Raw genomic sequence first — 15,059 nt, 5'->3', positions numbered from 1 at the left:
AATCAACACTATCACTGTACCTCTTATATATGTGACTGACATGTTTCTATCTATCTAATCTATTTGTGATGCTCTATTCTTTCTGTTCTAAATTGCCAGGTACCGATGCTGAATTGCCGGCAGGATTTTTTAAAGAGAGTGTCTTCTGAGCAGTTTGTCAGCTTTTAGACACCTTTGAAGGTGTTTTCTATGTGTTTTTGTTTGCCTGCCATTGGTTTTAATGGTGTTCGACGGTGTTCGACAGTGTTCTAAGGTGTTCGACGAACAGTTCCATGAACATCCCGGTGTTCGATGAACGGAACCGAACCTGAACACTACGGGGGTGGCTCAGCACTAGTGAGCACTAAAATGCTCGGGTACTCGTTACTCTAGTCGAGCAAATTGTAAAATTAATCATAATTTATGGAAGGAACTAAAGTTTAGAGTTCATAGAAGGAGCCCGCGGAGCCTTCAGGATTTGAAGAGTGTTTGTGTGGAAGAATGGGCCAAAATCACACCTGAGCAATGCATGTGATTAGTTTCTCCATAAAGGAGACATTTTAAAATTGTCATCACCAACAAAGGCTTTTGTACAAAGTATTAAATACATTTCAGTGAGCATGTTCAATACTTTTTCCCTCTGTCATTTCTCATTATTACTGGTGATGGGCGAGCCCTAAAATGCTCGGGTACTTGTTACTCGGATCAAGCAAATCGTAATGCTCAGGTGCTAGACCCGTGTAACGAGTATAATGGAAGTCATTGGGAACTTCGATCATTTTTCCGGCAGCCCTTCTCCCCGCAGAGGTCTGGAGGGGGTCTAAAAATTGGTCAAATCTATGGAAACAGTGCTGAAATAGCATGGGAACAACATGGGGAAGACTCGTTGAAGCATCTCTGAATCCCTGGGAACAATGTTGTCAGTGTAATACGCCTCTTTTATGGACTGACAATGAAACATACAAAAACAAAGCTAAAATGGATTTTCCTGGAAAAAAACGTTAAGGAACAGTCTTTCCAGGATAATACTTATATAGAGTGAGAGCAGGTGGCCTCCACTATTTTTAGAGGGCCAGCAGGCGTCTTGTGGACAGATGAGACCAAGATAGAGCTTTTTGTTAAAGCACATCACTCAACTGTTCACTGTAAATGGAATGAGGCCTACATATAAAGGCCTCTGAAAAGCATTTTTCCCATTACTAAGCAGTGGGTCTCCCAGATTGTTAAAGCGTATGCACTAAGTGCAAGGGATGCCAAAAATTAGAAAGACACACTCCAATACCTCTTTGAAGAGTCGTAGTGGAGGGCATCAGAATTTTATATATATATTAAAGAATGTTAGAGGTAGGGCTCTAAAAATTGTTCGTGCGGGCATCATAAACACACTTAAAAAATTTAAAAAAATTAATGTGGGTTGTATGATGACCACCCTGTTGATATGGTGATGGAGGATGAGGAGAAGGAGAAGGAGGAGGATGATATAAAAAATACGAAATCTTGAAGCGTATACCCATATCTGGGTGGGAAGGGGTGCATAGGAATAGAACAGGAAAAAAATGGATTTAAGTTTATGTTCTATGGCTGTCATCTGGTGTTGTTGAGAAGTCAGGGCCAATCCAGCCCTTGTCCATTTTTATAAGAGTCAGCCTGTCAGCATTTTGAGTTGACAGGTGAATGCACTTACCAGTTATAATACCCCCGGCGGCACTAAATACCCGCTTTGACAAAACACTAGTGGCAGGGCAGGCCAGGACCTCCAAGGCATAGAGAAACCGTTCACAGCACGTATCCAACTTGGATACCCAATAGTTGTAAGGCACACATAGGAATCACGGAGGACACTGGTACAATCACCAAGGTACTCCTTCAGCATCTTCCAAAACTTTTCTCTCCTTGTCAGAGTAACCCGCGCATCAGTGCCTGGGCGCTGGGAGGGCCTGAGAAAACCCAGACCTTTGACAGTGTTCCTCTGTCTCTGCTGCATCTGGTATGTGTCTCCCTTGCCTGTATTCCTTGCTTGTCCAAGCAACTGTGATCTCTGCCGCCATCATTGTCAGATGGGAATTTTTTTCAATAATTCTTCAAATAGGGCCTTCTTGTACTGCAACATTTTCGTAGACCTCTCCGCCAGGGGAAAGAGAGATGGAAAGATCTCCTTGTAGCGTGGGTCTAGAAGGGTGACCAACCAGTAATTAGTGTTGGCCAAAATTCGTACAACGTGAGGGTCATGGTAAAGGCAGCGGAACTTATACTAAGCCATGACAGATGACACTAAACTCTGCAGGGTAATCAATACAGAGGAGGAAAATTTTATATTACAGGAGGATCTATGTAAACTAGAAGCTTGGGCTGATAAATGGCAACTGAGCTTTAATGGGGATAAATGTAAGGTAATGCACTTGGGCAGAGGAAATAAAATGTATAATTATATGCTTAATTGTAAAACACTGGGCAAAACTGTAACTGAAAAAGACCTGGGTGTATTGGAGGACGACAAGCTCACATTTAGTGGCCAGTGTCAGGCAGCTGCTGCAAAGGCAAATAAAATAATGGGATGCATTAAAAGAGGCATAGATGCTCATGAGGAGAACATAATTTTACCTCTATACAAGTCACTAGTGCGACCACACTTAGAATACTGTGTACAGTTCTGGTCTCTAGTGTATAAGAAAGACATAGCAGAACTAGAGTGGGTGCTGAGAAGAGTGACCAAGGTTATTAAAGGACTGGGGGGGTCAGCAATACCAAGACAGGTTATTACACTTGGGGTTATTTACTGTGGAAAAATGACAGCTTAGGGGTGATCTTATTACTATGTACAAGTGTAGCGCTCTGAGGTCTCGGTCGCTACAGAGGTATTGCACCTCATCCAGAGGTGTGATATCCCACTCCCGGGTAAGGATGGTTTGTGGACCAGGGCTCTGTTAGCTGCACACATTACACTCCTCATTCAGGGGGGGGGACAGCTCGATGGTGCTCCCATTAATATAAATGCAGGCACGAGTGACCTTGTTCCCTGCCTGGAGTGGGGAGGGGGGGAACCTAGTGATGTGGGAGCAGATAGGGGCTGGTTTCTGGGCATAGGTAGGAGCCCATTGGTTGCAGGTCACCTGGGCTCATACACAGAGAGGGAGGTATAAAAGGTGGGCACCATCTTAGTTGTAGAGTAGAGAAGTTCAGTCAGTGAGAGAAGACAGGGAGCGGAGGCTCCGTAGGAGCTCTGCTCAAAGGCAGGCCTAGGGTGAAGGCCGGAGCCTGAGAGGAAGGAGGAGAAGAAGGAACAGAACACCAGGAGAGGCCCAGAGACACGAAGGCAGAAGGAACCCTAAGGACCCAGGAGATTGCGGGTGACGGGTTGGCAGAACAGGGTACCGGATCCCAAGTTGGTTGAGGTGACTAATCCTTAGCCAAGAACCGGTGGTCGTGATCATTTACTGGTGCGACCCCTCACTACACCTACTAGGAAGGCACACCACATCAGGTCAGGGAAGTTGGCGCCCAGCCCTCCCAGGAGACGACCCGAGGCAGCTGGACAGAAGTAGTGTCACTGGTGGGGCACGGCTGACGAAAGGATAGAAGGGAGTTCTGTGCCACACTCCGGAATTACCTGGGGGTTGATCGAGCCCCCTGCCTGGTGGACACAGCACGGCTCAGGCGGTCCTACCTGTGCACAAGTGACCTGGATGAGAACTGTGAGTAAAAAAACCTGAACTGCAACACCTTGTCTCTGTGCTTCCTCACCGCGTACAGCACTACTAGTATTGGGACGCCCCGCACCACAAACACCATCATCGCTCTACATTGCCCTGAGGCTAGACTCCTCCCTTGGGGAGTTATACTACACTCTGCTGCCCTCACAACATCAGCCTCAGAGGTCGGTTCAGCAGCGGCGGTTCTTATTGACCGCAATCCACGGGTGACGTAGTCGGACATTGCATTATACTGATACAGAGACTGCCACAACCTTGGTCTGACCACCCTGAGCCACGGGACCGGGTCGCCACTACCACTCCCAGCATTGCCCTGAAGCCCAGTCTCGAGTGCCCCACGGCCCAGGGGGCGAGTCACAAGTATATGAGGGGACAGTACAAAGACCTGTCTACTGATCTTTTTACTCTGAGGCCAGAGACGGGGACAAGGGGGCATCTTCTACGTCTGGAGGAAAGAAGGTTTAATCATAATCACAGACGGGGATTCTTTACTGTAAGAGCAGTGAGACTATGGAACTCTCTGCCACATGATGTTGTAATGGGTGATTCACTATTAAAATTTAAGAAGGGCATGGATGCCTTTCTTGAAAAGTATAATATTACAGGTTATATAAACTAGATTCCTTGATAGGGCGTTGATCTAGGGAACTAGTCTGATTGTCGTATGGAGTCGGGAAGGAAGTTTTTTCCCCAATGTGGAGCTTAGTGTTTGCCACATGGTTTTTTTTTGCCTTCCTCTGGATCAACATGTTAGGCTATGGGTTGAACTATATGGACTTAGCTTTCCTTCAACCTTAAAACTATGTTACTATGTGTGCCAGACTGCCAACAGCCAAGACATCCCTGTCCCCAGAGAACGACTGTCCATGTAAACCTCCTCGTCCTCCCTTTCCTCCTTCTCTTCAGGCTATCTATGCTGAACAGATGGGATGAAGGTGGTGTGGGTAAGACCATCTTTAGCACAGGAAACTAGCTTCTGTTCCTCCTCCTCTTCCTCATTATCACCCAATCTGCGCTGAGAAGATGAGATGAAACTGGCCTGTGTAGTATCACCCTGTATAGTTTCTTGCGCCATCTCAACTTGCTCCACTTACAAAGCCTCCTCTTTAATTGTGAGCAGAGAGCGTTTTAGTAGACAGAGGAGAAGCAGAATGGTGACACTGATTAAGGCGTCATTGCTGTTCACCATCTTGGTGGAGTCCTCAAAGGATTGGAGAATCACACATGTCAGACATCCATGCCCACTCATCAGCTCTTATGTGCGGAGGCTGACCGGTGTTCGACGAACGGAACCGAACCCGAACACTACGGGGGTGGCTCAGCACTAGTGAGCACTAAAATGCTCGGGTACTCGTTACTCTAGTCGAGCAAATTGTAAAATTAATCATAATTTATGGAAGGAACTAAAGTTTAGAGTTCATAGAAGGAGCCCGCGGAGCCTTCAGGATTTGAAGAGTGTTTGTGTGGAAGAATGGGCCAAAATCACACCTGAGCAATGCATGTGATTAGTTTCTCCATAAAGGAGACATTTTAAAATTGTCATCACCAACAAAGGCTTTTGTACAAAGTATTAAATACATTTCAGTGAGCATGTTCAATACTTTTTCCCTGTGTCATTTCTCATTATTACTGGTGATGGGCGAGCCCTAAAATGCTCAGGTACTTGTTACTCGGATCAAGCAAATCGTAATGCTCAGGTGCTAGACCCGTGTAATGAGTATAATGGAAGTCATTGGGAACTTCGAGCATTTTTACGGCAGCCCTTCTCCCCCCAGAGGTCTGGAGGGCGTCTAAAAATTGGTCAAATCTATGGAAACAGTGCTGAAACAGCATGGGAACAACATGGGGAAGACTCGTTGAAGCATCTCTGAATCCCTGGGAACAATGTTGTCAGTGTAATACGCCTCTTTTATGGACTGACAATGAAACATACAAAAACAAAGCTAAAATGGATTTTCCTGGAAAAAATGTTAAGGAACAGTCTTTCCAGGATAATACTTATATAGAGTGAGAGCAGGTGGCCTCCAGTATTTTTAGAGGGCCAGCAGGCGTCTTGTGGACAGATGAGACCAAGATAGAGCTTTTTGTTAAAGCACATCACTCAACTGTTCACTGTAAATGGAATGAGGCCTACATATAAAGGCCTCTGAAAAGTATTTTTCCCATTACTAAGCAGTGGGTCTCCCAGATTGTTAAAGCGTATGCACTAAGTGCAAGGGATGCCAAAAATTAGAAAGACACACTCCAATACCTCTTTGAAGAGTCGTAGTGGAGGGCCTAAGAATTTTATATATATATTAAAGAATGTTAGAGGTAGGGCTCTAAAAATTGTTCGTGCGGGCATCATAAACACACTTAAAAAATTTTAAAAAATTAATGGAGGTTGCATGATGACCACCCTGTTGATATGGTGATGGAGGATGAGGAGAAGGAGAAGGAGGAGGATGATATAAAAAATACGAAATCCTGAAGCGTATACCCATATCTGGGTAGGAAGGGGTGCATAGGAATAGAACAGGAAAAAAATGGATTTGAGTTTATGTTCTATGGCTGTCATCTGGTGTTGTTGAGAAGTCAGAGCCAATCCAGCCCTTGTCCATTTTTATAAGAGTCAGCCTGTCAGCATTTTGGGTTGACAGGTGAATGCACTTACCAGTTATAATACCCCCGGTGGCACTAAATACCCGCTTTGACAAAACACTAGTGGCAGGGCAGGCCTGGACCTCCAAGGCATAGAGAGACAGTTCACAGCACGTATCCAACTTGGATACCCAATAGTTGTAAGGCACACATAGGAATCATGGAGGACACTGGTACAATCACCAAGGTACTCCTTCAGCATCTTCCAAAACTTTTCTCTCCTTGTCAGAGTAACCCGCGCATCAGTGCCTGGGCGCTGGGAGGGCCTGAGAAAACCCAGACCTTTGACAGTGTTCCTCTGTCTCTGCTGCATCTGGTATGTGTCTCCCTCGCCTGTATTCCTTGCTTGTCCAAGCAACTGTGATCTCTGCCGCCATCATTGTCAGATGGGAATTTTTTTCAATAATTCTTCAAATAGGGCCTTCTGGTACTGCAACATTTTCGTAGACCTCTCCGCCAGGGGAAAGAGAGATGGAAAGATCTCCTTGTAGCGTGGGTCTAGAAGGGTGACCAACCAGTAATTAGTGTTGGCCAAAATTCGTACAACGTGAGGGTCATGGTAAAGGCAGCGGAACTTATACTAAGCCATGACAGATGACACAAAACTCTGCAGGGTAATCAATGCAGAGGAGGACAATTTTATATTACAGGAGGATCTATGTAAACTAGAAGCTTGGGCTGATAAATGGCAACTGAGCTTTAATGGGGATAAATGTAAGGTAATGCACTTGGGCAGAGGAATTAAAATGTATAATTATATGCTTAATTGTAAAACCCTGGGCAAAACTGTAACTGAAAAAGACCTGGGTGTATTGGTGGACGACAAGCTCACATTTAGTGGCCAGTGTCAGGCAGCTGCTGAAAAAGCAAATAAAATAATGGGATGCATTAAAAGAGGCATAGATGCTCATGAGGAGAACATAATTTTACCTCTATACAAGTCACTAGTGCGACCACACTTAGAATACTGTGTACAGTTCTGGTCTCTAGTGTATAAGAAAGACATAGCAGAACTAGAGTGGGTGCTGAGAAGAGCGACCAAGGTTATTAAAGGACTGGGGGGGGGGGTCGGCAATACCAAGACAGGTTATTACACTTGGGGTTATTTACTGTGGAAAAATGACGGCTTAGGGGTGATCTTATTACTATGTACAAGTGTAGCGCCCCGAGGTCTCGGTCGCTACAGAGGTATTGCACTTCATCCAGAGGTGTGATATCCCACTCCCGGGTAATGATAGTTTGTGAACCAGGGCTCTGTTAGCTGCACACATTACACTCCTCATTCAGGGGGGCGGACAGTTCGATGGTGCTCCCATTAATATAAATGCAGGCACGAGTGACCTTGTTCCTTGCCTGGAGTGGGGAGGGGGGGAATCTAGTGATCTGGGAGCAGATAGGGGCTAGTTTCTGGGCATAGGTAGGAGCCCATTGGTTGCAGGTCACCTGGGCTCATACACAGAGAGGGAGGTATAAAAGGTGGGCACCATCTTAGTTGTAGAGTAGAGAAGTTCAGTCAGTGAGAGGAGAAGACAGGGAGCGGAGGCTCCGTAGGAGCTCTGCTCAAAGGCACGCCTAGGGTGAAGGCCGGAGCCTGAGAGGAAGGAGGAGAAGAAGGAACAGAACACCAGGAGAGGCCCAGAGACACAAAGGCAGAAGGAACCCTAAGGACCCAGGAGATTGCGGGTGACGGGTTGGCAGAACAGGGTACCGGATCCCAAGTTGGTGGAGGTGACTAATCCTTAGCCAAGAACCGGTGGTCGTGATCATTTACTGGTTCGTCCCCTCACTACACCTACTATGAAGGCACACCACATAGGGTCAGGGAAGTGGGCACCCAGCCCTCCCAGGAGACGACCCGAGGCAGCTGGACAGAAGTAGTGTCACTGGTGGGGCACGGCTGACGAAAGGATAGAAGGGAGTTCTGTGCCACACTCCGGAATTACCTGGGGGTTGATCGAGCCCCCTGCCTGGTGGACACAGCACGGTTCAGGCGGTCCTACCTGTGCACAAGTGACCTGGAAGAGAACTGTGAGTAAAAAAACCTGAACTGCAACACCTTGTCTCTGTGCTTCCTCACCGCGTACAGCACTACTAGTACTGGGACCACAACCACCATCATCGCTCTACATTGCCCTGAGGCTAGACTCCTCCCGTGGGGAGTTATACTACACTCTGCTGCCCTCACAACATCAGCCTCTGAGGTCGGTTCAGCAGCGGCGGTTCTTATTGACCGCAATCCACGGGTGGCATAGTCGGACATTGCATTATACTGATACAGAGACTGCCACAACCTTGGTCTGACCACCCTGAGCCACGGGACCGGGTCGCCACTACTACTCCTAGCATTACCCTGAAGCCCGGTCTCGAGTGCCCCACGGCCCAGGGGGCGAGTCACAAGTATATGAGAGGACAGTACAAAGACCTGTCTACTGATCTTTTTACTCTGAGGCCAGAGACGGGGACAAGGGGGCATCTTCTACGTCTGGAGGAAAGAAGGTTTAATCATAATCACAGACGGGGATTCTTTACTGTAAGAGCAGTAAGACTATGGAACTCTCTGCCACATGATGTTGTAATGGGTGATTCACTATTAAAATTTAAGAAGGGCATGGATGCCTTTCTTGAAAAGTATAATATTACAGGTTATATAAACTAGATTCCTTGATAGGGCGTTGATCTAGGGAACTAGTCTGATTGTCGTATGGAGTCGGGAAGGAAGTTTTTTCCCCAGTGTGGAGCTTAGTGTTTGCCACATGTTTTTTTTTGCCTTCCTCTGGATCAACATGTTAGGCTATAGGTTGAAATAGATGGACTTAGCTTTCCTTCAACCTTAAAACTATGTTACTATGTGTGCCAGACTGCCAACAAGCAAAGACATCCCTGTCCCCAGGGAACGACTGTCCATGTAAACCTCCTCGTCCTCCCTTTCCTCCTTCTCTTCAGGCTATCTATGCTGAACAGATGGGATGAAGGTGGTGTGGGTAGTACCATCTTTAGCACAGGAAACTAGCTTCTGTTCCTCCTCCTCTTCCTCATTATCACCCAATCTGCGTTGAGAAGATGAAATGAAACTGGCCTGTGTAGTATCACCCTGTATAGTTTCTTGCGCCATCTCAACTTGCTCCACTTACAAAGCCTCCTCTTTAATTGTGAGCAGAGAGCGTTTTAGTAGACAGAGGAGAAGCAGAATGGTGACACTGATTAAGGCGTCATTGCTGTTCACCATCTTGGTGGAGTCCTCAAAGGTTTTGAGAACCACACATGTCAGACATCCATGCCCACTCATCAGCTCTTATGTGCGGAGGCTGACCGGAATGCCAACAGGCATGTTGAAGCTGGTAATCAACTACTGCCCTCTGCTGCTCACAAAGCCTTTCCATAAGTAACGTTGAGTTCCAACGTGTGGTGATATCGCAAGTTGGTGAGCTGGAAGTTGCAAATGCTGCTGAAGTACTGCCAGGGCAGCGGTAGCTGTAGTTGACCTTGGTGGAAATGGACACACAGGCGGCATACTTTCATAAGCAGCTCAAGCAAATCAGGTTAGGTTTTCAGAAACGAAAATATAATCTGGCACTCATTCAATAGTATGAAATATGATTTTTAATCAAGCAATTAACGTTCCATTAGAAATTCATGAAATGCAATCCACAGCATGTGACGTTTTGGTCGTTCAGTCACGACCTTCATCAGACTCAGATTGCTATAGAAGTAGGACGCCAGGAAAGACAGCGCAATGTAGAAAAGGCATATATGCCACATGGAAATGCACATTCATACTATTGAATGAGTGCCAGATTCTATATTTGTAATATTTAGGAGTGGTTTCCTTTCCGTGCACCATAATCTATCCGGAGTGACGTATATCTGAACTTTAAGGTTTTCAGAAACTGCTGAACCACTAAGCTGAGCACGTGGGCCAGGTATGGTACATGTGCGATGTTACCAAGCTTCAGAGCTGCCAACAGGTTACGGCCATTGTCACACACGACCATGCCAGGCTGTAGGTTCAGGGGCGAGATTCACAGATCAGTCTGGTCTGTTAGACCATTCAACAATTCTATGGAGGTCTGAGTTTTGTTAGCTAAGCAGATTAGCTTCAGCAGAGCCTGTTGCCATTTGGCTGAGGCAGTGCTGCAGTGCTTCAAGCTTGCGACTGATGTTTTCATTTCCCAGATGGAGCCTGAGGAGGAGAAGAAGGTGCAGGAACTGCTGTAGAAGTTGGGGGCAACCCTGATTGAACCAGGGCCCATAATCCTTGGCGTCGGTAGCGGGTCCGACTGGGTCCCAGCTTTCACAATATTCACCCAGCGTGCCTTCAGGGAAACGTAGCGTCCATGGTCACAAGCACTTGTTCACGTGTCCGTGGTTACATGGACCTTCCCAATAACTGCGTTGCTGATGTTATGTGACATGTGCTTGTGTAAGGTGGGGATGGCACACCGGGAGAAATAGCGTCAGCTGGAGACTGAGTACCGAGGGATGGCCGCCACCATGAGGTTGCGGAAAGCTTCCGTCTCCACAAGCCTAAACAGCAACATTTCCAGGACAAGCAGTCTCGAAATGTGGAAGTTTAGTATTGTGGGTTGGTGGCTGGGTATTTTTTCTTGCTTTCCAACGACTGGGGTGAGACAACTGAACGCTGAGCTGGGACAATGACATGGATGTGGTTGCTGACAGTGGTTGCAAGTGTGCAGCGACAGGTGCACAGTGAGAGGTATCTTTGCCTGCATCATGGTTAGGGGATTGGTGTGCACATACAACATGGGAAGAAGCAGTGGTGTCACCTGCAGACACTGTTTTTGTACCCAGGCGTTCAGCTCACTTAGTCGGGTGTTTTGCTGTCTTGTGCCTGAGCATGCTGGTGGTGGTAAGGCTAGTAGTAGTGCTGCCTCTGCTGATGCTGGCATGGCAGATGTTGCAAATGGCTTTTTTTGGATTAGCTGGACAGTCTTTAAAAAAGCACCAGACTCTGGAAGACCTAACTCTTGGACTGGCAACTTCCCTTGTATTGGTGTTCTGGGGAATAGTTATCCTCTTTTTGTTTCTGGCCACCCCACTGACTCTTCCTGCCTGTTGTAGTGCTGCGGCTACCTCCCCCTCTGCGCTGCTGTTCTCGCTCGGCATATCACCTTGCCAGATTAGGTCAGTGACTTCATCATCTACCACCTCATGTTCCACTTCAGCAGTCTGGTCCTCTTACTGACTTGCTGGCAATTTGTCTCATCATCGCCCACCTCTTGCGACAGTAATTGCAGTTTCCCACCGTCGCCTTCTTGTGACTGGCTGCTCAGATATTTGGGCGTCACTACATGCGATCGCCTCATGTCCTGCTTGAAGCTGGCAGGGCGAGAGGCCAGAATCTATAAATGGAAATGTTAACAGCTCTTCGGAGTGTCCGTGAGATCCCTTGTCTCCGGGCACTCGGCATGGTGGGAGGAAAGAGGATCAGGGTGAGAATTCTGTGGTCCACAGTCATGGCTACTGAGACTGGACAGGGTGATACTTTCAAACTGACTGGAAGCATTATCTGCAATCCAACCAACAACCTTTTCACACTGGTCTGGCTTCAAGAGTGGTGTTCTGCACCCCTCTAAAAAGTGAGACAGGTAGCTAGGTAGACATGATGTGTGTGTTTGTTTTGCTCCCTTAGCAGTCACAGTTTCACCTTGCCCACGGCCTCGGCCCCTGCGCTCATCATCAGCATCACATCCATTTCCCCTTCCCTTACCATGCGCCTTGCCCATTTCAAACTATGTATGATATTTCCCTGCTGAGAAAACTGCAGTATTTTTAGCACAGTTAAATTTTCCCACCTCAGAACAAATTGGTATAGTGAAATAGCAATATAGCGATGCTACTGGTTACCGGCCAAGTCTGGATTTCAATTTTTAATTTCATGTTTTCTATTTCTTTCAGTAAAGAAACCATGTGGCAGGCCTCCACAAATACTAGATGGAGAAATTACTACAACTATAAATGACAATTATGAGTCAGGTTCATCAGTGACATACAAGTGTCAGAAGTATTTTATAGTTAATGGTCATAAAGCGATCAAATGTCAAGATGGAAAATGGGGACACCCACCTGTTTGTCTTGGTATGTGTATATAGTGATTTGTTTTGTATACTGATAGTGTTCATGGTAAGTGAGTGGTATTATAGAGTAATTTACTCTAATCAGTATTTTATATTGTAAAATAAGTATAAATATCATTGTGTAATGCCACAATTCCTTATTTCTGTTATGTTATGTATAGAGATGAGCGGTGTTCGACTAGAACTGTTCGCCAATCTCAAATTCGAGCTGTTTTGGGCGGTGTTCGAGTTGTTCGACGAACCTGAACGATTTGCAAAAAATTCGGCTGTTCGAGGTTATGTTCGATAACTGTTCATGCACCAAAAGCGTGTCCTGCATGTCTGGCGCTATTTAGAGCACCAATCATGCAGGGATTGTCTGCCACTCACTGTAATGCCACAGCCATGGTGGTTGTGGCATTGCAGTGATTGCCCAAATCGATGGGAACTGTGCTCACAGTGAAACATGAAAAGCCGGCAATTCAGCAGCGGCATACACCGGTACCCAACAATTAAGAACCGAAAGAATAGAGCATCACACATAGATTAGATAGATAGAAATATGTCAGTCACATATATAAGAAGTACAGTGACAGTGTTGATTACTGTACTTGCCATTTAGTGTAAAGGATTTATTAAAAAAAATATTAGTGTTTTCATGCACCGTCTCTTTAAAAAAGCCGGCGGCAATTCAGCAGCGGTACCCGACAATTTAGAATGGAAGGAATAGAGAATCACACATAGATTAGATAGATAGAAGCATGTCAGTCACATATATATGAAGTACAGTGACAGTGTTGATTACTGTACTTGTCATTTAGTGTTAAAATAAAGGATTTATTTAAAAAAAAATTGGCGTGGGGTTCCCCATAATTTTAGGCTCTAGCGGAGGTTAAGCAGACAGCTGGGGCAGATGTTTGAAGCCTGGGAAGGGGTAATACCCACGGAGCTTCCCAGGCTACTAATATCAGCCCCCAGCTGAATGCCTAGCCTTTACTAGCTATTAAAATGGTAGACCCCCCAAAAAATTGATGTGCGGTCCCCCCTATTTTAATAGCTAGCAAAGGCTAGGCAGACAGCTGGGGGCTGATATTAATAGCCCAGGAAGGGTGCCATGAATATTGGCCCCCTCCCAGGCTAGAAACACCAGCCGTCAGCCGCCCCAGAAATGGCACATCCATAGGATGCGCCAATTCTGGCACTTAGCCTCGCTCTTCCCACTGCCCTGTAGCGGTGGCAGTGGGGTAATAGGGCTGGGGTTGATGTCAGCTTATAATGCCAGCTGACATCAAGCCCAGGATAGTAATGGAGAGGCGTCTATAAGACACCCCCATTACTAACCCCATAGTCAAAGTTAAAAAAAACCACAAACACCCAGAATAAAGTCCTTTAATTGAAATAAAGACACAATTCTTTATTGTTCTAAATTAAACCATACGTACAATCACGCCCATTCCAGCTGAAGCCAATGATCCCCTGCAATAAAAGAAAAATAATAAAGCAACATAATCCTTACCTTTCCATGGTTCCCACGACAGCTTCAGCTCTGCTACATCGAGATGACAGACAGGACCGCAGCAGAAAGCTGCCATCCAGCCTGTCATCCCGCAGACACTGAGAAGCGCAGGCTTGCTTGCGCTCCTCAGCGTCTCTCTGTGACGGCATGAGAATTCTCCCACGCTGAAGCGCTGAGTGCATGAGAATTTTCCCACGCTGTCAGTGACGTGCATGAGGTGAGCCGAGTTCATTGGACATTAACTCGGCTCATCTGGATGCCCTCACAGAGAGACACTGTGGAGAGCAAGCAAGCCTGCGCTTCTCAGTGTCTGCGGGATGACAGGCTGGATGGCAGCGTTCTGCTGCGGTCCAGCCTGTCATCTCGATGTAGCAGAGCTGAAGCTGTCATGGGAACCATGGAAAGGTAAGGATGATGTTGCTTTATTATTTTTCTTTTATTTCAGGAGATCGTTGGCTTCAGCTGGAATGGGCGTGACGGTAAGTATGGTTTAATTTTGAACAATAAAGAATTGTGTGTTTATTTCAATTAAAGGACTTTATTCTGGGTGTTGTGTTTTTTTTAAATACTTTACTAGAAATTCATGGTGGTCATGTCTAATATTGGCGTGACCCCATGAATTTCGGGCTTAGGGCCAGCTGATAATGCCAAGCTGGCCCTAACCCCTTTATTACCCAGTGAGCCACCGCATCAGGGCCCGGGATGAGTTGGGTACAGCGTCAGAAGATGGCGCTTCTATGAACGCGCCATTTTCCGGGGTGGCTGCGGACTGCAATTTGCAGCGGGGGTGGCCCAGAAAGCTTGGGCCTCCCAGCGCTGCGAATTCCTGCCCCCAGCTGCCTAGTTGTACCTGGCTGGACACAAAAACAGGGCGAAGCCCCACGTCAATTTTCTTTAAATTATTTCATGAAATTCATGAAATAATTTAAAAAAAAAAGGGCTTCCCTATATTGTTGTGTCCGGCCAGGTACAAATAGGCAGCTGGTGGTTGGGGGCAGCCCGTTCCTGCCTGCTGCACCTGACTGGACACAAATATAGTGCGAAGCCCCACGTCAATTTTTTTTTAATTATTTCATGAATTTCCTGAAACAATTTAAAAAAATTGAAGTGGGGCTTCGCACTATATTTGTGTCCAGCCAG

The 15,059-nt window shown here is 46.4% G+C and overlaps 1 protein-coding gene across 3 annotated transcripts in view; it reads left to right on the top strand.

Annotated features, from left to right (window-relative positions):
• LOC141156680 (complement factor H-related protein 1-like) overlaps positions 1–15,059 on the top strand; it is a 494,422-nt gene that overhangs the window by 393,140 nt on the left and 86,223 nt on the right. For all 3 annotated transcript variants that reach the window (XM_073642923.1, XM_073642922.1, XM_073642920.1), the window contains one exon: positions 12,246–12,425. In XM_073642923.1, the coding sequence (XP_073499024.1) occupies positions 12,246–12,425 (180 nt within the window). The remainder of the gene's footprint in view (positions 1–12,245; positions 12,426–15,059) is intronic.

Source organism: Phyllobates terribilis, unplaced genomic scaffold (genome assembly GCF_046119375.1).
Source record: "Phyllobates terribilis strain yellow unplaced genomic scaffold, ASM4611937v1 Scaffold_8__6_contigs__length_399053987, whole genome shotgun sequence".
In the NCBI taxonomy this organism is placed as follows: domain Eukaryota; kingdom Metazoa; phylum Chordata; class Amphibia; order Anura; family Dendrobatidae; genus Phyllobates; species Phyllobates terribilis.
The sequence above is the reverse complement of the archived record's forward strand: the minus strand, read 5'-3'. Positions and strand labels throughout refer to the sequence as shown.